Source organism: Histoplasma capsulatum (genome assembly GCF_000150115.1).
Source record: "Histoplasma capsulatum G186AR genomic scaffold supercont2.1, whole genome shotgun sequence".
Lineage (NCBI taxonomy): Eukaryota > Fungi > Ascomycota > Eurotiomycetes > Onygenales > Ajellomycetaceae > Histoplasma > Histoplasma capsulatum.
The window spans coordinates 1,328,233-1,349,925 of NW_025544801.1; the positions used below are offsets into that span (position 1 = coordinate 1,328,233).

The following is a 21,693-nucleotide window of genomic DNA, read 5'->3' on the forward strand; positions in this document are numbered from 1 at the left end:
CCCGGAAGCCATGTATGGTACCCAACAGCTCCCTGCAATGGCGTTTGGAGATGGTCCACCATACAGCGAGGATGAGGACTTGCACAGCCCTGTTGTGACAACGTCCCGGCATCGCAAACACAAATCTGCGCATTTAGGGTCCGATTTTAATAGAGGGAGAAGTCCTGGCATTGCGAACGATGCTGACCCGTCGTCATATTCTGTGCGAAGTGATGATCGAGGAGTTTTCGTCGGATTAAATGGGGATGGAAGCGCAACATACTATGTCAAGGACGACGACGCAGTTGACGATGGTCCTGGAGGAGAATATGTTACGTACCCGGCTAACGATGGGAATCGCTCGTTCTTAAGCGCGGACTCATATCCACCTGGCGGTCACAGAGACTCCCACTTTGCCGCGTCATTGCATGACCGAACGGCAATGGAACCTGACATGGAACTCCAATCTGACGACGAGATATCGGAGGATGATGAATCGTGGAGAGATGCATCCCGCTATTCGCGAGATTACAAATTTACAATTGTTTCACCTGATGAAGAAATGCATGGCAAAGCTGTTGCGCTTTTCGATTTCGATCGCGAACATGAGAACGAATTGCCATTGAAGGAGGGACAGGTGATTCTAGTATCTTATCGTCATGGACAAGGCTGGCTCGTTGCGGAGGACCCTAAGACTGGAGAAAGTGGGCTCGTACCAGAGGAATTCGTCCGGTTGGTTCGTGACATTGAAGGGGGATTGAACGGCCTGAATGGTGCTCTTCTGAATACATCGACAGGGGCCGAAGATGCAGAATCTACTCCTACCCAAGATGAAAGTCCTGATGTCCTGCCCACCGACAATTCATCACCAGATATGCCTCCTCGACAACAGCAACAACAAAGCAACGGCGCCACAATTGCAACAAATCCTACTGCAGACGAGAATGTCAACCCTAACAACCATCACGAGTCATCCTCACAACTTACATCAACACCCGCGAATGCAAATGCGTCTACGAGAGACAAACAACCCAAGGAGCGCGAAAAGAAACAGCCCCCGGTCGTTTCCATGTTCTCCACGAGCAGTCGTGATCTGGATCCGTACCCGCTAGCGGGACATCGGCATCGGAAATCAACGCCGCCACAAATCGAGCATTACGATGGCACTAACTTAAGCACAACGGGCGGCGTGCGCTCGTCATCCGTGCGCCCGAAGAGTTCTTCCAAGCATAGAACACGATCGGGGTCGGGGAAGGATGTGAAGCCTTGAAGCCGTTTACACGGGCTTTTCATTTTATTATTTTTCCACCTGGGAAATTTGTCCCTTTCTTCCATCACTTTTCATCCACTAGTATGTTTTCTCCAGAATTTCCTTTCCTTTTTTTTTTTTTTTTGTGTTTAATCTGATTTTAGCCGGGCTTCGATGCTTATTCGGAGTCAGTTAGAAAACGCCTCTTTTCTGATTTTTTTTTTTTTAATTCCGCGCAAACAGTTTGGTCCCCACTGCGTCTCATGATTTGTCTTGTTCTCCTTGTTTTTCTCAATCAATTTGTTATCGTCGCGCGGTGAACCCAATTACGAAATACATCAAGTGTTTTTCCTTTCCATAATTTTCCTGTACCTTTTGTGTTCTGGCTTGCACGCTTACCTTGCGGGCTAGACTTTTTCCTCCCCCCTTTTTTTGTTATTGTTGTCGGTTTTCTTTTCTTTTCTTTTCTTTTCCTTTTTTTAACCCAATTTCCTGTTTCTTAATTGCTATTGTTTATTACAACGACCTTCCCATTCAGCCTCTCAAAAAGGGTAGAATGAAACATTCTACCTTTTTTGTTTTTTGATCCTCTTTTCAGTCTCAAGAAGGCAGCTCAATACCAACAGTTTTTATTAACAGTTTTTGTTTTTCTCCAGGCATGAAACTAAAAGTAAAAAGAAAAAGTTGGATTGGTATGAATCGTTGTTGTGAACCTTTTCTTGTTGGTTGAAATTGGGATATTTTTCAGTCATTCCGTTTCCTCTTTCCTCTGATTACCCCTGTTCTTGATCTTATCCCCCTGCTGTTGACCGGTTGTCTCCTCTTCTACTTTCTAACATTTCTTTTCTTTGGCTTTTATTCTTTGTTGTCAGAGACAAATTCAAATCCATCAAGGCCAAGCGCAGCTTTTGCTGATGTCAGTTTTTGTCATGTTATATTCTCTTGTCTCTTTTCCTTTTTCCTTTTTCTTTCCATTTCTATTCTTTCTGATTAGCTCCATTCCTCACCTTTATATACCTTCTCAATCAAACCTCTCTATTATCTTACTTATTTTAAATTATCCCTCCGTTCTCTTCCTTTTTCAACAAATTTGATGAAAAATTCAAAATCACTCGGTTGTGTTTTGAATTACTTGACTTACAAATTAATTATATTTATAAACTCATTCCGCCGACGCCGCAGCCTCTTAACCGAGCCCGCCCTCCTCCCCCTCCTCCCCCAACTCACTCCGACTTTTCCTCCTTTGTCCTTTCACGCGGGATAAAGAAGGGGGCGAGGGGAGTGAGAGAGAATCCAGAATGGGGTTAAACCGTTTATGCCAAGAGTTACGTCTTGCGCTGATATAGGAGGGGAGGGAGGGGGGAGGGAGGAAATGTATGTTATGTACACGTCCACGTACATGTATGGGCATTATTAATAAATAAATAAATAAAAAAAAAAAATCCCCCGTTTTTGTCTACACGCACACGGAAGAGGTAATATCTGGACAGCGAAGATGGGAGGAGGGTAGGAGGAGAGGAGAAATAAGCACAGCATATGGATTTCTTTGACAATAATGCGAAGAAGAAAAGCTTCAGGTGAAAGGTGAAAATTATATTTAAAAAATAAAAATAAATTAAATCAAATAAAAAAATTAAAAATTACAATAAAAAAGTAAAAATAAGAAAATGAAAAGTTAAAACGGGAAGGAGATGAGGGGGAAGAAAAGTAAAAATAAAAAAAAAATAGGCGCGCGCCCTCTGCTGGGCCTTGGAAAACAATCAAAATCTTTCCTTCAAATGGTGATGAATGATGGTATGATGAGGGCCTAGTCAGCTTGTGGTAGTTTCAAATGATGGGATGAATTGTACAGATGTTTTTATTTAAAGGGAAATAACGGGAAATCATAATTAGGAAATGATTTTTAAAAGTAAACACATGTATTTCCAGAAGCGACATTCTTAAGCTAGATTGCACATGCTGCTTGAATGAAATGGGAACAAGATGACAGGCAGAGAAAGAATCAGTTAAGTCAATGGGATGGAATAGGTAGGGAGGTATCCGTTCAAACTGGAAGGTAAAAATTTTGCTTTCTCCACTAATTCAAAAAATATCCACGCATTTCTGTCGATATCAGTTTTCCTTTTTGTTCAAACTCTCAATATTTGAGTTCAATTTCACACTCTCCTTCATCCTTCGCCCCATCTCATCTGGCAACGTGAGTCCCCGTTTCTACATTTTTGTCCAAAAGAAAAATGAAACCAACATCTCATCCAAACAGACCATCCAACCCATTCCCACTGGTCTGTGGATTCGGAGCTGGCGGTTTACTGTTTCCCACACTTGGGCTAGAAGCAGTTGAAGTGGCAGGAGGGCCCCATATGCTTGCACTTGTCTTCTCCTTCGCCATACTGGCGAGATTAGGACCTTTGGGTTGGGAAGAGGTAGATGTCTTAAGTCCCGCGTTGGTGCTTGCGGCTGTCCAGAGACTGCCGAATGCATCTCCGCTGGCCTTCGCCGATGTGCTCGTGGCTGGCTTGTTGGTACCGGGAATAGAAGGGGATGATAGTGGGCTTTTGCTCTGGCCCTGGGAGCTTTGTTGTTGTGGTGCTGGGACAGACGTGAAGTAGTTTGGTTGCACCGCTTGGTAGCCCGTAGACTTTGGTATTTGTGACTGCATTGACGCCGACACACCGGTACCGATAAGATTTGGGCGTTGGGTAGATGCGGCAGAAGCATTGCTAATTGGCGATGGCGAGGTAAACCCAACAATGCCGTTCAGGTTCGCACCCTGTGTACCCGACACGGGCGTAGGCGCGGCATATTGTGTGGTTGATTGGGTTGTCGCAGCGGCGAGGGTTGAATGAGGCATGGATGAAAGCTGTGGCTGCGATGGCGCAGCTTGCGCAGAAGAGGGCGCAGACTGGAAATCATCAAAGTCATCATCATCTGCGTTGCTTTGGGTAATGATCTTGTTTTTTTGAGATCCAGCTGCCTTGTTCTCGGAGATACCGAATAACTGATTGGGTGGCGCGAGAATTGATGTGTCTGCGATAGGCTCTTCGCTGTTGTAGGAAAATAAGGCCTCTGATTCCTTGGCAGGTTCCGGCTTTTTTGTTTCTCGCCGACTAGGGGTAGAGGAGGTAGTGTTCGCCTTACGCCCGCTAGAAGGAGTCGCGGAGATATCGTCGCCCTCGTCGTACTCTTCAAAGCGATTGCTCCTTCTTCCTGTGTCTTCATATCCTCCAGTGTTACCACCAAATCCGCCTCCGTCCCCATACACCCCTCCGCTATATCCACCATATGAAGCTTCATCACTCCCAAACCCACCATATCGGGAACCACTTCCAAATGAGCTCAACCCCATTCCACCTTCGATACCTCCAAATTTATTTCGATTGGCCCTTGCCTTCTTTCTCTCTGCGCGGATCGCATCGACATCACTCAAAAGTTTTGCCAACTCTTGGGCTCGGTTGCGCACGTTTATACCTTGGTCCTTTCCATTCTGATCAATATAGTGAAATTGCCGAAGCATCCGGAGGAGGGAAACGTGAGAACGCGCATCATCAATAACCCTCTCTGACCCGTTCTTCACTAGAAATTCAAGGAGTTGAAGGGCCTAAAATTGAGCCACGTTGTCAGATGCATTCCAGTCTGATAACTTCAAACAAAAAAGATGATCGATACTCATCGCATACTTTGTAAATTTGTCGCCACTCCTCTGCAGTTTTCTCCGTAAATCGCTTATATATCATGGGCATAATTTCGTTGAGCAATTGACTAGTGACAAAAGTGACAAAAGTTAATCCATGAATTCCCCCAGACATCAAGGAGATAGGGCCGGTTGAAGACTGACTAGCTATGTGTTGCGTTTGCAATCTCCTGCATAAGTGTAGAGGAGGCACCCCAAGGTTCATTATTCGTAGCTTCCCGAACCTGTATCGATCTGAGTAAGAAGCTGCGTATCAAAGAATGGCGGCCTCGGCTAAGGGAAATGTTCACGGCAGTTCGGGTCTATATATTGACTGGATCTAAGACTGACCTTCGCCTCCATTTCGGTGTAATTCATCACAGCTAATCGCATTCAGACGGTCGGCCAAGAATTAGCAAAATCTATCCACTATACGAAATATAGCACAAAGATATTTGGAGCAGGAGATTGATATACGGCCCCCTCCTATGTCGGACAGAGAGTGAAGAGGTAAAAACGCACCATTTTGCACTTTTCTGACACCAGCTTTGATATCATACAGCGTTAAATTGCTGACTTGATCCTTTAGTGAGCTGAAATCCATGGTGTATATGACGATTCGCGCGGATCCAGGTGTAAAACAGAAGGACAAGTTGAGGCGGACAGATCGGGGAAACTCCGCCCAATTCAGAGATTGGGGTTGTTACTGCGTAGCTAGATACAAGAATAGGGATAAGGTAAATACGGAATTAGGGATTATGGCAGCGGCCAGCTAGAGTAATGCACGGCGAGAGGAACAGCGCGTCGGGGTGGAAGTTGTGGACGTTGAAGTTGAAAGTTGCTGCATCTTCGGTTGATCTGCGTGGCCGAATCCAACTCGCATCGTCTTTCCTGTCCGAGTCTGGGCGGCGACGGAAGGTTTTCCCGATCACCCGATACGGTTAGTGTCTCTCAACTAGTTCCAGCCGGGTTAGCGCCTGCCCCTGAGAGCCTCAACCTTCCAACATCGTTAAATTCAAGGTTCATGTTCATGAGCCATCTGTACAGAGAAGTCAAAACAACAATATCTATAATCGATCGATATACGAATACTATGGCAGAAATTGACAAGACGGCAGAAATTAAACTGAAGAATGTGACACACCCCCTTAACGCCTGAAGTAACTCCTTTCTACCATTCGAAATAGGATATAGGAGATGAACGTAAACCCAAACGCCAACTCAAAGCCAATATCTGCTCCGGATTCGTCTATCCTTCTGGAAATCGGTCCAACAAACCATATCTGTGACATCCCAAGGGCAACGCCCATGATACCACAACAGAAAGCGCCAATGGCTGCGAATGACGGGGGAAGCTTCGATGGTGTGTCGAAATCTTGGACGTTATAGCGCCTTGTTCCCCGTCTGAACACAACGTGTTCTCCCAAAGAGATGCCTTGATAAATGGCGGCCCAGTATCCCTATACCGATGTGGAACGTAAGCACGGGGTACAGCCGTCGTTTGGACAAAGGATACAAATTCCGGGGTGATAATACATACAATAATCAGCATGAAGCTCTCCAACACAGTCTCGAAGTGGGAGTAGCCTGGAATGGCAATGCCAATATATACTAAGCTTCCAACGAAGGACCAGACATAACGAGGTATCCTCTGCGCCTGTGAGTGCAGGATTTGGAGAGAAAATCCCAAGGAATATATATTCGGGATATTATTGCCAATGGTACTTAGAGCCAGAACCACCAGGCAAAACTTGCCAAAATTACCGAGGTGGGGAAATAGAATATGTGCAAGCAAGCCACCAACTTTGTTGTCATTGTATGCAGCCGCATACTCTGGATTATTGGCGGTTGCGGTCGCAATGGCCAGGCCCAACAGTTGCGTGAATAAGAGCGCCGGGAGTAGACCGTAGAAAACGGTGAAGAATATTTTCTTCCGGCTGACAGTTACTGGTTGATAAACGCAGTAATCAGACGACACGGCAGACCAGGCAGCTGCGAAGCCGAACACAGCAGAGGAGAACGATAAAATCGATGCTGTTTTTGAAGTACCAGTTCTCAACGGGAGGTTCTCGAAGTCTCCTGAGTGTGTGAAAATTCCGAGAATGATCATGAATATGATAAGCGTTGGGATCCAACAGTATGATTCGTATATATGGACTACTTTGTAGCCGAAGAGACTGACGAAGAATGTCGCAGAACCGATTATTACAATTGCAGCCCAACCGGGGACATCATTGTTGACAGAAGGGATCAGCTGTGCTCCCACAATGACAGTGATAGCAGACCAACCCAAGCACGCAAGGCCATTAAGAAAAGCCGCTGGTTAGCAAGCCGTTAGCTTTTTTCCCCTGTCAGCCAGAGAGAAGGAAATGAAAAGAAAAAAGAAAAAAAGAAAAAAAGAACTTCAGCAGTCGGGTCAAATATACGGATAGGATAAAAAACGGACCCAACTTCACGCCGTAATATCCAAAATAAAACCGCGAAAGAACCATTTGTCTTAATCCGAACCTAGCTCCGAACGTAGAAAACCAGCACACAGGCAATATTCCTAGGATATTGACGAAGACGATAACAAGGGACGCATCCACGAACCCCAGTCCAAAAGCTGGCACCGCGAGAACTCCAATGGCGAGGGACCCTAGGGAGATATTGCATGCAAACCACTATGAGAAAGGGGCAGTCCACCCCCCGTGTTGTTAATCTAACAACTGCGGGCTAAACTCTTGCGATTACGATCGCGAAGGACGGTTAAGGCTTCTCCCTAGAGAGAAAGGAATGGTACATACCAGCGTACCCACTCTCAGGACAGTGGTGTCTGTCCTCTCATGCGCCAATACGGGCTCAATTCCCCTCTGTTCAACGCCATATTTGCCCGTGAAACGCTGGAGTTTGGCAAGGAAGCCCTCGTCTTTCCCCCTGTTTTCTTCTGGCGCATATCGTTTCTCGTCGCTCTGTGTTGGATAGTTACTGGCAGAACCGACCTCGGTGTCCGTGACGACATCGTCACCCATTTGGATGTCTTTTCCCTCCCTCCAGGCTCCCGGCCAATTTTAGACTCGAAGTAGAAAAAATATATCAAGAAAAAAGTATGGGAGGCAGATGGAACTATCCGCCAAAATCAATAAATTCCTTACTTCAACGGCCCAGAGTTACTTATCACAATATCCCAATCTGTGAATGAAATAAAATGATCCAGCACATTATGGAGAAGGTAATATATATATATGATGGGAAAATGACCGTAAGTAGTTATATATATGTGTATACATATGTAGCTGGTCAAGGGCATTACACAACTTCCGTCCGGATTTCTCCCACGTACGTAATTGATGTTACACAGATCAGCCTCAGTTTCAATTAACAGTCGGTAAGGCAAGCGATAGGTTTCCTGCTCTTCAGCTCTATGCGGGATAGTTGGCAAACTCGTTGCACTAAATAATGAGAATGCCAGTGAGAGATTTCCGCAACGACTTGTGATGTAAAGCTGTGGGCGAGGTTACCAGCAGGGTTCAGCGGCACAGAGGGTGTAGTCACGGGCAAAACATAAGGATTTGTCGATTCGGTGCAACAGACATATTAGTCGCATCATGAACACGCCAACGCATTTTCTTTTTTGTGTTTTAGTACTAAAATTTCGTAAACTCAATAAATACACTCAAAGCCAGAGAGAGTAATAAAACTGAGGAAAGCCAAAGAAACAGCAGTAATCAATTTCACAAGGAATATCAGCAATTCCACTCCAATCGCCCGAAGAGCTATATAAAAGGGAACAAAACATAACGAAAAAGCAGACCGGGAATCTGGGTCCATGGTGGAAAGAATGTGGAAAGGTACTACCAACTATATTAAGGAGAACAGAAAATCATAAAATGAGAATAGTAAACACCATCATTACTTTTTCCCCCCTCAACTCCACTCACACGCTTCCGATATAATGCTGGGAGACTAGGGAGGTAGAGGAGTAAATGCGGGTATGTAGGAAATAAAAATGAAGTAAAACAGTTCAGTTACCTGGAGTGCGTAATAGAAAACGGATTCGAGAAATATGAAGATGAATAAAATTAAGAGAGAGCCGTATACAAGGGAAGATAACGATAGAGGGAATCTCAGGAACAACAGTACCAGCGCACTTGTCGAAATTCATACTAATTCACTCTCCTGCAGTAAGTAGTACTCGTCCGTGGTGTATCAATACCACACAAACGTAAAACCAGACATATACAAGAAAGGAAACGAGAAAGAGGAAGAAAAAGAGAGAGTAGGATTGAAAACGAAAAGTATAAAAGATTGAAAAATACATCAAGGCGTTTTACTCGTTATAAAACTTCCTCATAATCAAATGCAAAAACAAATTCACATTCACCCGCAGTGCCCCCTCAAAAAAGTCCATGAATTGCGTATTGTTGAATTGCGCCTGGAGAAGATCATCTAGCGGAATCTGTGCGTTGGCGCCTGGAATCATCATATTGCCGCAACTTCCATCGATAGTGAAAACCCCAACTTCGTTGCTGGAAATCGTAAGATCAACTCGATCCCACTGCCGCTCGGTGTATCCTTTCCAATATAAAAGGACGCCCTTCTCAGAGAGATTTCGGGCCGAATATTTAAATGACCCGAACTTGAAGACACGCCCTGATCGCTGTAGTTCACGTTCATGATCCCATTGTTTAGTGAATGGCATAAGGAAACGTTTTTTCCCTTTCTTATTCTGCAGAGTTATCATGGCTTGCTCGATATAGTCGTTATATGTCTTCAGTTGCTGCTCCAAATATACGCTTTGGTCGTTCAATCGCTCAAGAGTAAGCCGGACGCTTTCTAACTCCCGTTGACGCTGTATCCTCCGGCGATGTTTTGTTCTGATATCCACTGCGATGGCATTCAAAAGGTCCTGATAGTTGTTACGTCGTGATATACGCCCTGCTTGCTCCAGGCGCAGAATGTTTTCCAACGCAGTACTCTTTAGTTCCTGGTAGCTCATGGACCCGATGTCGATTAGGGTGTTTGAATCCGAATATGCTCCACGTTTGCGACTGCTCGAGGATAGCTCGTCCCGAACGAGCGCATACCAGCGCTCCTCGTCTTCTTCCGTGGGTGTTTTAAGCATGATTTCCATCAGATTCGCACCGAATTGAACCCGGATGATGTACAGAATACACCGTTTGGTTTCCATAAAAAGAGCCTTTATTTCAGCATCGGGGTCTGGACCGTGTGCAGTCAGCAAAAATCTCCAAGTAATTCAATATAGTGAAAAATCAAAACCTTACCTTCGACATTGTGCAGTTTGGGCGTTAATGTCAGACTAATTTCCGATGAACTCACACTCATGAGCTCATTTTCGTTGCTCTTCACACTGCCCAAATCGCGAATGGCTTCTCTGATCGGGTCATCTGGGTCGACACATATGTTGGATATCTCTGCAGCAACAAGTTGATGGATCGAGAATATGTCAGACAGTTTTATATAGAGTGTTGGTTTGGCTTTGGCATATAGGTCATTAAAGGCATCGATATCGAAATACGACTCCGCATCTTGTACAGTAATCACTATCATTGATTGTCAGTAGAATAATTCCGACTTGAGGAATGAGAGTACTCACGTTTACCCCATATAGTTCCTAACCGCTGTATCGCTTCCCCAACCCAACTATTCAGCGGCTGAAGATATACGTTTTCGTTACCAAAAAGGCGACCTGACGCTACCTGCGCTATCACTTTGCTGATCTCACCAAGATTCCGTTTTTGCTCCTGAGTTAAGCCACGATCTACTACGCTACATCTCTCTGGTTCCAGAACCGCTGGATACAAGTAATTTTTCCAAACCCATTGCCCAGTAACCTGTAGAACGTACCCATGATCCTCATTCTCAAATTTGGACAAGAGATGTTCGTAAATCTGCTGTGCAACAAATCGCACCCCAAACGGCATTCGAGGCAGATATTCTTCGAGCGATGTAAAAAACTGGTCTGCAATGTCACGAAGATCCTGCAAATGACGAATAAATGTTTCTCTCGTTTCAGGATCCCTAATCGCCTCTTCTCTAGGAACATCGATTCTGCGCCTGCTCTTCCTGCCAGTACGCAGCTCTTCATTACTGATAGCGGAGCGATAGATCTGCATAGGGTCGCTTTCCAAGTCAAGTTCAGTGTTTTCGATAATATGCTCCTTGACAAGTTGGCCTAGGATATCACGCATGAACTTCCGATCCTTCGGAGACTTCGTATAGGCGGCGAATAATTTGTTCCAGAAAGCATTGCACCGGGTGTAATCTTGAAGTGAAAATGCGTGATTGATCTCCTCTTTTGCGGACCGCACAAGCAGTTTTATCAGGTAGTACTCTTCGCGCCTCTTCTGTGAGTAACCGAATAATCCCATGACTAGATGCTTGATTCGCTCGCATTCTTTTTCTGAGGTAGCCTGCTCTCGTATGCGCCTGAAAAGCCTGGCAAGATATTGCGGTTGCGTCTGAAGAACGAAGAAGAGTTCCTGATATTGCTCGAGTTTCCGTCTCGATGTCTTGTTCAAAGCTTTCAGGTCAAATGGATCTTTAGATGATAGGTCAGAATTAGGGAGTAGCGCTCCGACATGGCCACCGAAATGTTTTTGGTGTTTCACGACTTCATCGAGCGTAATCTTGTTTTTCACCAGAAGGGCAATTTTGATATCCAATTGCGTAATATATTGGTCCGCCATTTCATTCTGCCGTACCTGCTGCACAACTGTTTTCCTCAGACGTTCAAATTCAATTTCTTCATCGAAATCGAAATCGCTGTCGTTAAGCAGATGCACAAAAGCCTTGATGGTTCCAACCGGAGGATTCTTTCCGCTAGTCAAGCTTTTGTAAGCTTCTCCTTGGATCTTAGCTCTCACAAAACTTTGAACCTTTATTACTTTCTCCATATTTTCCCGATAAAAGCGTTGTTTTTCAGCAAAGCGCTGTCGCACAAGAAGGCCTCTAATATTGGACTGGAAGTCAACTATTATGTGTTCTTCTACCTCCAGCTCTGCTAAAACCTGGCCAACATCAAGCCTAACAAACATCGCACGAACAAGGGCCTGGAGCTGAGTAACCTCGTCCCTTGATGTTTCGAGCTCGCAGAGCAAATCGCCGATTTCTATTCTTAGCATGGCAGCGCGCGATAGAGATTGTAGGTTGGTGATCACAGAATTTTGCAACAGGAGGGCATTTTGATCTTGTAGTCGACGTTTCCGCAAAAGGAAACCCCTGGATAGAGATTCAAAGGTAAGGATATTCTCCTCGTTATCGTGAAGTGCATTTATAACGGCTGCCACGGAGGTGCGCAAAAAAGTACCACGTAGAGCGCTTTGAACTTTGATAATCGATGGAAGTTGGGCTTTCAGTTCCGCTCGAAGACCCTGAAAGCTTCCTCTGGCAGCAGTGCCTCGGACAATGGACTGGAGAGTGATCCACTGATCACTCATTTTCGCTAATCGAAGCTTCTGGGAATCGTAAAACTTTCTCTCAAAAAGACCTCTAATCGCAGATTGTAGCACTGTTATCTGGTGAGCTCCCTTTTCTAGGGCTAATCTATATTGAGAAACTCGATGTCGTTCTAACATGCCTCGAACCGCGGCCTGGAGGGATAGGACTTCGATTTCGGCATCTTTGGTTTGTTCACACTGGTCATCTATTTGACTTCTAGCCAAGGCTCCTCTGATTGCTGCTTGAATGCGTTTAATGCCAGACTCCTCTTTTCTGGCTCTGGTTCTCAGTAATTGAACGTCCGAACGAATCCTATTTGCACGAACAACACTTTGAAGCATCAGGATATCTGCCTCATTCTCTCTCCAGTATTTTTCACTATGTTGAGATCTCATTCGAACCAAGAATCCGCGTGCAGATGATTGCAAATTCACAGCAAACCGTCGCATGCTTAATCGGTAGTTCATTATTTCCCTGGACCATTCTCCTCGTATCCTTGATTGTAGGTCGATCAATGCACTCTCATTATCCCACAACTCCTGCATGACGTTGCCAAGCCTCAGGCGCACAAACGCCCCCCTTATCTGAGATTGGAAGTCCGAAATAATGGCTTCGTTCTCATGAAGCTCTCTACGAACCCTATCCTCCTCTGACTCGACGGGTTCTGGTGCTGGTTCTGGTTCCGCGCCGAAGCTTGCGCCCATGCCTGAGAAACTAGGCATAGGAACTCCTGACTTATCAAGACCTCTCTGCACTTGTTCCAATTCATGATGTTCAAACTCCAGCTGGCCAACCAAGTTCCCGATACGGAAGTCAACGATCCCTTTTTTGTATAGTAGCCAAGACAAAGCATGAATACAATGTATCACTTTCGGAAGGTTTTTCTTTTCGTACAAGTCGATCATCTCAAACCAAAATAAGTCCGGGAGTTCGATCTCCCTGAGGAGCTGGAAGAATAGAGCAATATTATCAGAATGACGATATTGCAATTTGGGGTGTCTGAATATGCGGAATGTCCGGTGCGGATACAAGGCTTGTACCACTTCGGCGAGTATGACTCCATCCCGAAGAGCCTCTTCAAGTTGGACAATGGGCGGGATAGTCCTGTGAATGACATCTTCAATCCATTCCTTGGCCTCTCCAATATGACATAGGTACTCGTAAGCTTGTATAAATTGCCGTTGTTTGTCAATCCAGCTACTCTCCGTCCACGCAGATGCTGTGACCTTCTGAGAATCTGCTGTAGATTTTGAGGCCCGAATTGAGTCTGCGCGCTTAAGTCGACGACGCCCCTGCAAACCAGCAACTGAAGGAACAGCGGACGCCATGGCAAAATCTTCGCTTTCAGTTTGCGCAAATCTTGAAAGAGTCCGCAAATGTCCAGTGGAGGATTTCTGAAGAGTCTCAAGTTCTGGTGCTGTAAATGACGTTGGTAAGGCTGGAACATGAGGGGTGGATTGGGTACGGATATGTTGTCGTCGACTGTAAGGAGAAGATTCCAGCTCCGCCCTGCCAATGTTCTCCTGTAGTCGCAAACTTCCGCCTTCATCGTAAGTCTCGATCTTGACAGGTTTTCCATTCGGTATACTGTCATGTTGAAATATCGAGTTCGTCATTGTCTGGCTGCGCTGTCGACTGACCCGTTCTGGTGGAGGAGAAGCGCGATTGGGTGCCTGTGGAAGTGGGCGCAGCGAGCGACGAATGCTTCCATAGGTCTCGCCAGCACTTGGTGGGGTGGATGCTCGTTGAAATTGTTCCCCAATTCTACTCACAATTCCCTTTTGAGTGTTCGAATCTGACAAGAATCCGCCAGACGAGTTCGACGACAAAGTACTTGTACGGCTGGGCACAAGGGAGTTTGAATAGGAAGAATAAACGGAGGAATCCGTTGATGCCGTTGAGCCATGACGAAGCGGGCTTGGTGGGTTGGTTGGGAGTTCTGGTTGAGACCGTCTGAAAGCGTGGAGATGCGACATGTCGATGGCAGGTCAGACGAAGAGGAGAAGGGTGCGCTTGATGCAAGAGAAATCCAACCTCCAACTACGCGCATGCCGGAAGGTTCATGAAAGAAAGCAAAATCTACCGTCAAAGGGCTGTTCGGCTGTGCCGCCCCAAGGATTGACAAGTAGCGGCACAACTAACGCATGCACAGACAACACGGCAACGTAAACAGAAGAATTCCTATGCAACCCCTTGTCAGCACTGGCTTCACCGAAAAGCGAGAATCCTGAAGAAACGTACTGGGTCGTATATGGGATATACATTGAGTTGTGTTAGGTCCTGTTGCAAGGGCAGAGTCGCTAGACGCAGAGCTTCCCCTTGTTGTGCATCCCGCCTTGCCCGCTCGGTTATTTGTTGATAGGGACCAAAACAAAGTTCCCAAAACGGCAAAGCGGCTGCTGAAAGTCACCTGATGATAACGGCGATTAGCCGCTTAGCTCAGCTACGCCTGGTTGGTGCTAGCGCGAGAACGCGCCCCACAAGGTAATAAAAAAAACTTATCAAAATCCTCTCCGAGGTCTTTGTTTCTTTCCTTTTTCTTCTTCTCTTTCTCTTCTTTGGGAAAGACGATTTCTCCCCATCAACAGGACGTTTACGTTTGCTTGAACCACTGTTGTTGGTATTTCCATTCCGTTTCTTGTTGTCTCGCTGTTTTGCTATCCAGCAAACGACCATTTTTCTTCCGTTTCATCTTCCTCGTCTCATTTTGAACCATGCCAATTTCCAATGGAGACGCATCGGGGAGCGCTTATGAGCGTTTCTCGGGCAACTCAGCGTTCCTGGACCACACAAAGGCGCTGGAAGTCCTGAAAAACGATTATGCTGGTGATGGCCTGGATATCAATCAACTGATAGATTCCGAGAAGCGGGGAGCACTGACCTATAATGATTTTCTGATCCTTCCAGGATACATTGGTTCGGAATAATCTTCAAAAGGATACATATTTGAAGACCTAATTGACCGGGTTCTGTATTAGGATTCCCCGCATCCGACGTTTCTCTCGAAACTCCTGTCACAAGACGAATCACCTTGAAAGCCCCCCTGCTTTCTTCGCCGATGGACACGGTCACTGAACACTCGATGGCTATCCATATGGCTCTTCTTGGTGGCCTTGGTGTGATCCACCACAACTGCTCTGCAGAGGACCAAGCAAATATGGTAAGAAAGGTCAAGCGGTATGAAAACGGGTTCATATTGGAGCCTGTTGTTCTGTCCCCGAAGACAACGGTGGCAGAGGCCAAGGCTCTGAAGGAGAAATGGGGATTTGGTGGATTCCCAGTCACAGGTTAGTTGCTGTCTCGTATTTCCGTGGTGGTTCCAAACTTTAGGCTTGCAATGATGATTTCACTCTTTATTTTTTAACTTTCGTTCATCTGCAGCCGCGAAAGCTGCTATGGAGAATCCGGATTTTTATTCTGAGACTTATATTTAGTCGGCATTTTATTGTAAATTGATTTGTACTCTGAATTCCGCTAACTAGCATTTCTTGATACAGAAAATGGAACTCTCCCTTCGAAACTGATTGGAATGATCACCAGCAGAGACATCCAGTTCCATCCTACTGGTGAAGACCCTGTCACAGCTGTCATGACTACCGACCTCGTTACAGCCCCTTCAGGGACCACACTCGCCGAAGCAAACGAGGTTCTAAGAAGCTCCAAAAAAGGAAAACTTCCTATTGTCGACAGCGAGGGTAACCTTGTTTCTCTCCTTTCAAGGTCCGATCTCATGAAGAACCTTCACTACCCACTTGCTTCCAAGCTTCCGCACTCCAAGCAACTTATCTGCGCAGCCGCCATAGGCACCCGTCCCGAGGACAAAGAAAGGCTCCAGAAATTGGTAGAGGCTGGTCTCGACATTGTCATCTTGGATAGCAGCCAGGGCAACAGCATCTATCAGATAGAGATGATCAAATATGTAAAGGAAACTTACCCCGAACTTGACGTCATTGCTGGCAATGTTGTCACCAGAGACCAAGCAGCTGCCCTTATTGCCGCAGGTGCAGATGGTCTCCGTATTGGTATGGGCAGCGGAAGTGCTTGCATCACACAAGAAGTTATGGCCGTCGGGAGACCCCAAGCCGCAGCTGTGCGCAGTGTATCCCAATTTGCTGCACGCTTCGGAGTCCCCTGTATTGCGGATGGCGGTATTCAGAATATTGGCCATATTGTCAAAGGCCTAGCGATGGGCGCCACCACCGTTATGATGGGTGGGCTCTTGGCTGGTACTACTGAATCCCCTGGCTCCTACTTCGTCAGCAGAGAAGGCCAGCTCGTCAAGGCTTATCGGGGAATGGGAAGCATCGACGCGATGGAGGATAAAAAGGCTGGAGGCGGCAAAGGGGGCCAAGCAAACAATGCCGGCACTGCACGATACTTCTCGGAATCGGACAGACTCCTCGTAGCCCAGGGTGTTTCGGGCTCAGTTTTGGATCGCGGTTCTGTGACAAAGTTCGTGCCGTACCTCATGGCCGGTATCCAGCACTCCCTTCAGGATATCGGGGTCAAAAGCTTGAAGGAGCTTCACGATGGTGTCGCCGCTGGCACCGTTAGGTTTGAGGTGCGCAGTGTCAGTGCTCAGGCTGAGGGTGGCGTCCATGGCCTGCACAGCTTCGACAAGAAGTTGTATTCTTAGAAAAGCAAAGCTCGATGCATAGATCTCACTACAGAATTCCAGTCTCCATTTTGAGAAAAAGGGATCAAATTTGTTTTTGGAGTTTGTTTGGAAGGGTGGATATGGTAATTACTTACTGTTCGATACTCAATTGTTCTTTGATTGTCCTGGAAAAGTTTTATGAGTTTCATGGTTTTCCGTTCATGTCCTTTATGTTAATCGGCAGAAACTTGTATCAATGTCGTTTATTCATAATGAAACTTGTCTCGACGAAAATCGGGTCGAGAATGAAGATGATATTGTTCATAGCGTATGTTGTAATTTTGTGGTCTGTAATTCAATGTCCATTAGGCTACCTATTACGGACTAGCGCACCGCACACCCACATGCTAATACAACCGCTCTGTATTAGTACTTGCTTCCCTGTCTGAGCATATTGATTTGACTCATCACCACATACAAAACATTCTACTCATAACTAAAATTAAAATCAACACTATTTATATCTCCTTCACTCTGCTTTATTTTCAGTGGATCAGCTTTCATGTCCACCCCACTTCGCATTGCTGTGCTTGAATGCGACACACCACTGGACAGAACAAAGTCCAGGTATGGAAGCTATGGCGGTGTCTTTGAGTCCCTACTCCAAGCCAGTGTCAAACTGCTGAATCAGTCTGACAAAATCAATCCAGTCACTGAACTTGAGATTTCAAAATGGGATGTTGTTGAGAGCGATAAATACCCAAGCTTGGAGAACATTGATGCTGTATTAATAACTGGGTCAAGTATGTGATGTATTCATTTTTAAATACCTTCTTGGCCCTCTGCTTTATCTAAATTAATTCCAGGATTGATCAATAATACTACCGTTGCATTTTTTATCCTTGTACTAATAAACAAACTGAATACTTGACAGAACACAATTCGTACGATGATATACCTTGGATAAACAGACTAGTTGATTTTATCTCCAAGATCCTCACACAAGATCGAGTCCGAATTATTGGTGTGTGCTTTGGACATCAAATCCTAGGGAGAGCGCTGGGGGCAAAAGTTGGTCCCAATGAGCAAGGATGGGAGATTTCAGTGCACGATATGAACCTTACAGATAAAGGAAAAGAGTTGTTCGGTACGAACAAATTGGTAGGTGTCTCCTTTATTTTTCCCGCTTTCTCAAATTGCTGATACTTCCCCCAACCCAGATAAATTTTTCTATTGACAAACAACAACAGTGTCTTCAACAAATGCATCGCGATGTAGTCCATTACTGCCCCTCTAATGTTACCCTACTTGGCTCCTCATCTATATGTGATGTACAAGGCATGTATATGCCTGGCCATTTTATATCCGTGCAAGGCCACCCTGAATTCACCAAGGACATTGTTGCAGAGATACTCGATGCAAGACATGATGCAGGCATATTTTCTTCAGAGATTTATGAGGATGGAGTGGCTAGACTTGGGAATGAGCATGATGGATTATTGGTTGGGAAGGCATTTTTAGAATTTCTGATTAACTAATGAGGGATGAATGATCTGGATCTCAAGACATACTTTTGTGTAATTATCAGCAATCATGAATTAGAACTAGATGTGTTTTTATTTAAATCCCGTGAAATAATCATCATCACGGCAAGTAATATAAATAAATTCTCAATATATATATATATATATCTACTAGAGGCAGCCTGCCCTTATCACCCCCCTTCTGGGGGTGGGCAAACGAACCTCTAAATCCCAGGGGATGAAGGCATCTTTAATTGCTTCAAAGGGTTGGACAGCTCGGGCACAACACTCTATAGCAGGAGCTTCATGAAATATACAGCTGGGCAGGACGGGGCGAAAGTGCGAAGTTTTATTATTCATTATGTTGCTACTAAACAATATCATTACAGATATCATCGCTGGATATCATCGCTGAATATCATTCATTCAAGCAGGTCAGTAGATAGGTAGGCAAGTAGGCAGCCAGGTAGTCAGCTAATAACCTAGCAATGATAGGTAGGTAGGTGGGTAGCTAGATGGTGGTGTTTATTCTCATAGAGACTGGTTGGATGTTGAGGAGGCAGGTAGGTAGGCAGGGAGGCATATAATTCAGGGGTAAGAATAGGGGATATCTAAGCCAATTGTTAATGTCAAGTCTCCAGTGCAGAAATAAAAGGGGGAATTATCCAGCATTTAGACCAATCAGAGCTGCAAAATTCTCCTTTACGCCAATAGTTAATATCACTGAAACTTCGGCCGCATTTTCGCAAACATTGATTTCCCCTGGAGATTCGTATGATTCTTAGACTTCGCTTCGCTCCGTCTAATCAACCATCCATCATCAAATCACAGTCTTCTCCCATTCTCATAATGTATCTGTTATTCTTAATACAATCTATTCTTCTTGATATCTTTAAAACAGTATAGAATATTGCTGGAGGTGGCAAATGTGCTGTCAAATTCTAGGGGCAAATGATTTGTTGATTCCATGTTATTTTAATTGGGGATGAAGCCTCAAGACCCTCATTGCAGAGGGTACGGGGCCTATGGAAACTGCAGGCAAAAATAGAGTGAAGTGCTGCAACTTATGTAGGTGATAGAATATACAGTGGGTGGGCAAGTAGTAAGCGAGCTCGATAGAAATCTCCATTCTAATATGAATGATGAATGTAGTGAGTAAAGCAGATAGGCATCTAGCTAGCTAGGACTATCTACTTGAATCGAGATCTTTATTCTATTAGCAATCAGTTGAATATTGAGCAGGTAGCAAGATAGCTAGGTAGTGTTGTTAGATATAATTATTTATCAGTATCTAGAGCGGCGTGGGGGGCCATGTGGGAGAGGGCTTGTATGAACGGGCATACCTAGATGGCCGCCTTTGACCTCTTATAAACTTCACATAGTTGGTTTGATGACTGTGGCCCCATTTTCGTTTCACCCATTCCTAGGCCATTCCGCTCAGCAAACAAATTTCCCAGAGGTTAGCCAGGAAGCTCCTGAAGAATGGATCTGAGCTGGCACAGGTCAAATTTCCAATGCCGAGATGCTTGTGGACCTCGGATATTGGGAGATAGACGCGGCTAATAAAACAACCTTCTCCCCCCTCTGCAAACACCAGGTCAAGATTGAGCTTAATGGCCCATCGGAACAACGACAGGCGGTCCAGCGGAATAATACTTATGATATTTCCTCCCCTCTCCGCCTGTAGTTATGATGCTTCCCTCCCTATGTTGTCAATTCCCTTGGAACGCAAATCAACTGCGCACTGCTCTGCGATTGACCCTCAACGGCTCTAGATTTCCTTGTCCTGCGGCCAATAAATGCACAAGCGTATCGAATTATTTGTATCTTCAGGTCACACGCCGATTCAGCCAGGAAGCCCACTACTCGATTGCTCGGAGAGTTCCCCAGTATCGAAGGATGGCTCCTCCAAAAGAAACCGAGGTTGATCACACCATCCCAAAGCCGAGCGCAAGGTCAGTTCTTTGCAAATGCCGACCTCCCTGATGGGAATAAAGCTACATGATTTCTTTTACAGTGGGCAAGACCGGAAGCTAATGAACTTGCCTACATGCTAGTGTCATCCTCATTTCGCCTCGAAACGAAGTCCTATTGCTGCATCGCGTGCAAACGTCTTCATCCTTCCCGTCAGCTCATGTTTTCCCTGGAGGAAATATATCCTCGCAAGACGGCGATTTCCCACAGGCAGGCCACTCGGACAGCCACGATGAAGGCCCCCACTACCGAAGAGCGGCGATCCGCGAACTCTTCGAAGAGAGTGGTATCCTCCTTGCGAAAAATAGGAGAACCGGCAAAATGATCTACGTAGATGCGGACCAGAGGGAGATCGGGAGGCATGCAATCCACAAGAACAAAATTACATTCAACCAGTGGCTAGCGGGCATAGATGAAGATGCCCAACCGGATATTGGTCAGATACATTGAACTATGAAATCCAAACCTGCAAATACCCCTTTTTCCTGGCCGGATAAAGTTAGATTAACCAAGGGCAGCATCTTTGTCTCTTTATTGTGCCAGATAGACCCACTTATTCCGTTCACACACTGGATTACGCCAACAACGAATCATAGACGTTATACTACACAGATGTACCTCTACTTCCTGCCGTTGTCTCCAGAGTCCAAGAGTATCATCGGCAGCAAAGAGAGCGACGTCCAAGCGCCGACGTCGGACGGCGGGTTAGAGATTACTGAGGCTAGCTTTCTCCCCGCATCGGAGTGGTTACGACTCGCGAAGAATGGGGATGTGATAATGTTTCCCCCACAGGTTTTCCTACTATCCTTCGTCGCTCAATTCCTTGAGAGGCCCGGGGAAAGCGCGACTGCGGTTTCTAAAGAGGGGTCTACCAGGCGCCGCGCTGAATTAGTTGAATTTGTGCATTCAGGGTCTCCCCCTTGGACTGATAAATTTATCTCTCCAACAACAATCGGGCACGCAACTGATGGAAGAAGCATACTTAGATTGGATTACGTTGGGCCTGAACTTCAAGGCTCAGCGAAGAAGGGGGAGCCGGATAGAGTGGTGCTAGTCCGGTTTTGCAAAGAGGGACCGAGGGAGGTGGAGGTTCGGTGGAGAAATGAGGTTGTCCTTGGAAAGAAACCTGCACAGAGCTCCCTATGAGTTTGAAGTTGAAGATAACCTTGTATGTAGACCGTAATAGAACTAACATGTACAGTTTGTTTAAAGCACTTCTGCCACGCTTTCTATCTGTATAATCTCCATGAACCAAAAAATC

At 45.6% G+C, this 21,693-nt stretch overlaps 7 protein-coding genes across 7 annotated transcripts; 4 read left to right on the forward strand and 3 right to left on the reverse strand.

The window, feature by feature from the left end:
• Window positions 1-37: 37 nt before the first annotated feature.
• HCBG_00419 (SH3 domain-containing protein) lies at window positions 38-1,249 on the forward strand (the record flags this gene model as incomplete). Its single annotated transcript, XM_045427469.1, has 1 exon — window positions 38-1,249. The coding sequence occupies one exon, from the start codon at window positions 38-40 to the stop codon at window positions 1,247-1,249; it is 1,212 nt and encodes a 403-aa protein (XP_045291444.1).
• A 1,866-nt stretch (window positions 1,250-3,115) lies between these two features.
• On the reverse strand, window positions 3,116-5,714 carry HCBG_00420 (epsin N-terminal homology-containing protein; the record flags this gene model as incomplete). Its single annotated transcript, XM_045427470.1, has 5 exons — window positions 3,116-4,826; window positions 4,906-4,987; window positions 5,064-5,143; window positions 5,250-5,281; window positions 5,421-5,714. 5 exons carry the CDS (start codon window positions 5,500-5,502, stop codon window positions 3,477-3,479), a joined length of 1,626 nt encoding a protein of 541 aa, XP_045291445.1.
• A 332-nt stretch (window positions 5,715-6,046) lies between these two features.
• Window positions 6,047-7,909, reverse strand: HCBG_00421 (purine cytosine permease Fcy2; the record flags this gene model as incomplete). Its single annotated transcript, XM_045427471.1, has 4 exons — window positions 6,047-6,358; window positions 6,439-7,217; window positions 7,345-7,561; window positions 7,685-7,909. 4 exons carry the CDS (start codon window positions 7,907-7,909, stop codon window positions 6,047-6,049), a joined length of 1,533 nt encoding a protein of 510 aa, XP_045291446.1.
• Window positions 7,910-9,207: 1,298 nt separating this feature from the next.
• HCBG_00422 (ras GTPase-activating-like protein rng2) lies at window positions 9,208-14,314 on the reverse strand (the record flags this gene model as incomplete). The annotated part of the gene is made up of 3 exons (XM_045427472.1): window positions 9,208-10,097; window positions 10,163-10,441; window positions 10,495-14,314. The coding sequence occupies 3 exons, from the start codon at window positions 14,312-14,314 to the stop codon at window positions 9,208-9,210; spliced, it is 4,989 nt and encodes a 1,662-aa protein (XP_045291447.1).
• Window positions 14,315-14,906: 592 nt separating this feature from the next.
• On the forward strand, window positions 14,907-17,249 carry HCBG_00423 (inosine-5'-monophosphate dehydrogenase; the record flags this gene model as incomplete). The annotated part of the gene is made up of 3 exons (XM_045427473.1): window positions 14,907-15,254; window positions 15,317-15,625; window positions 15,836-17,249. 3 exons carry the CDS (start codon window positions 15,053-15,055, stop codon window positions 16,972-16,974), a joined length of 1,650 nt encoding a protein of 549 aa, XP_045291448.1.
• A 228-nt stretch (window positions 17,250-17,477) lies between these two features.
• On the forward strand, window positions 17,478-18,973 carry HCBG_00424 (GMP synthase; the record flags this gene model as incomplete). The annotated part of the gene is made up of 5 exons (XM_045427474.1): window positions 17,478-17,738; window positions 17,870-18,096; window positions 18,186-18,437; window positions 18,848-18,892; window positions 18,962-18,973. 5 exons carry the CDS (start codon window positions 17,498-17,500, stop codon window positions 18,971-18,973), a joined length of 777 nt encoding a protein of 258 aa, XP_045291449.1.
• Window positions 18,974-20,147: 1,174 nt separating this feature from the next.
• HCBG_00425 (NUDIX family hydrolase) lies at window positions 20,148-21,578 on the forward strand (the record flags this gene model as incomplete). Its single annotated transcript, XM_045427475.1, has 3 exons — window positions 20,148-20,413; window positions 20,516-20,868; window positions 20,980-21,578. The coding sequence occupies 3 exons, from the start codon at window positions 20,148-20,150 to the stop codon at window positions 21,576-21,578; spliced, it is 1,218 nt and encodes a 405-aa protein (XP_045291450.1).
• Window positions 21,579-21,693: the final 115 nt, after the last annotated feature.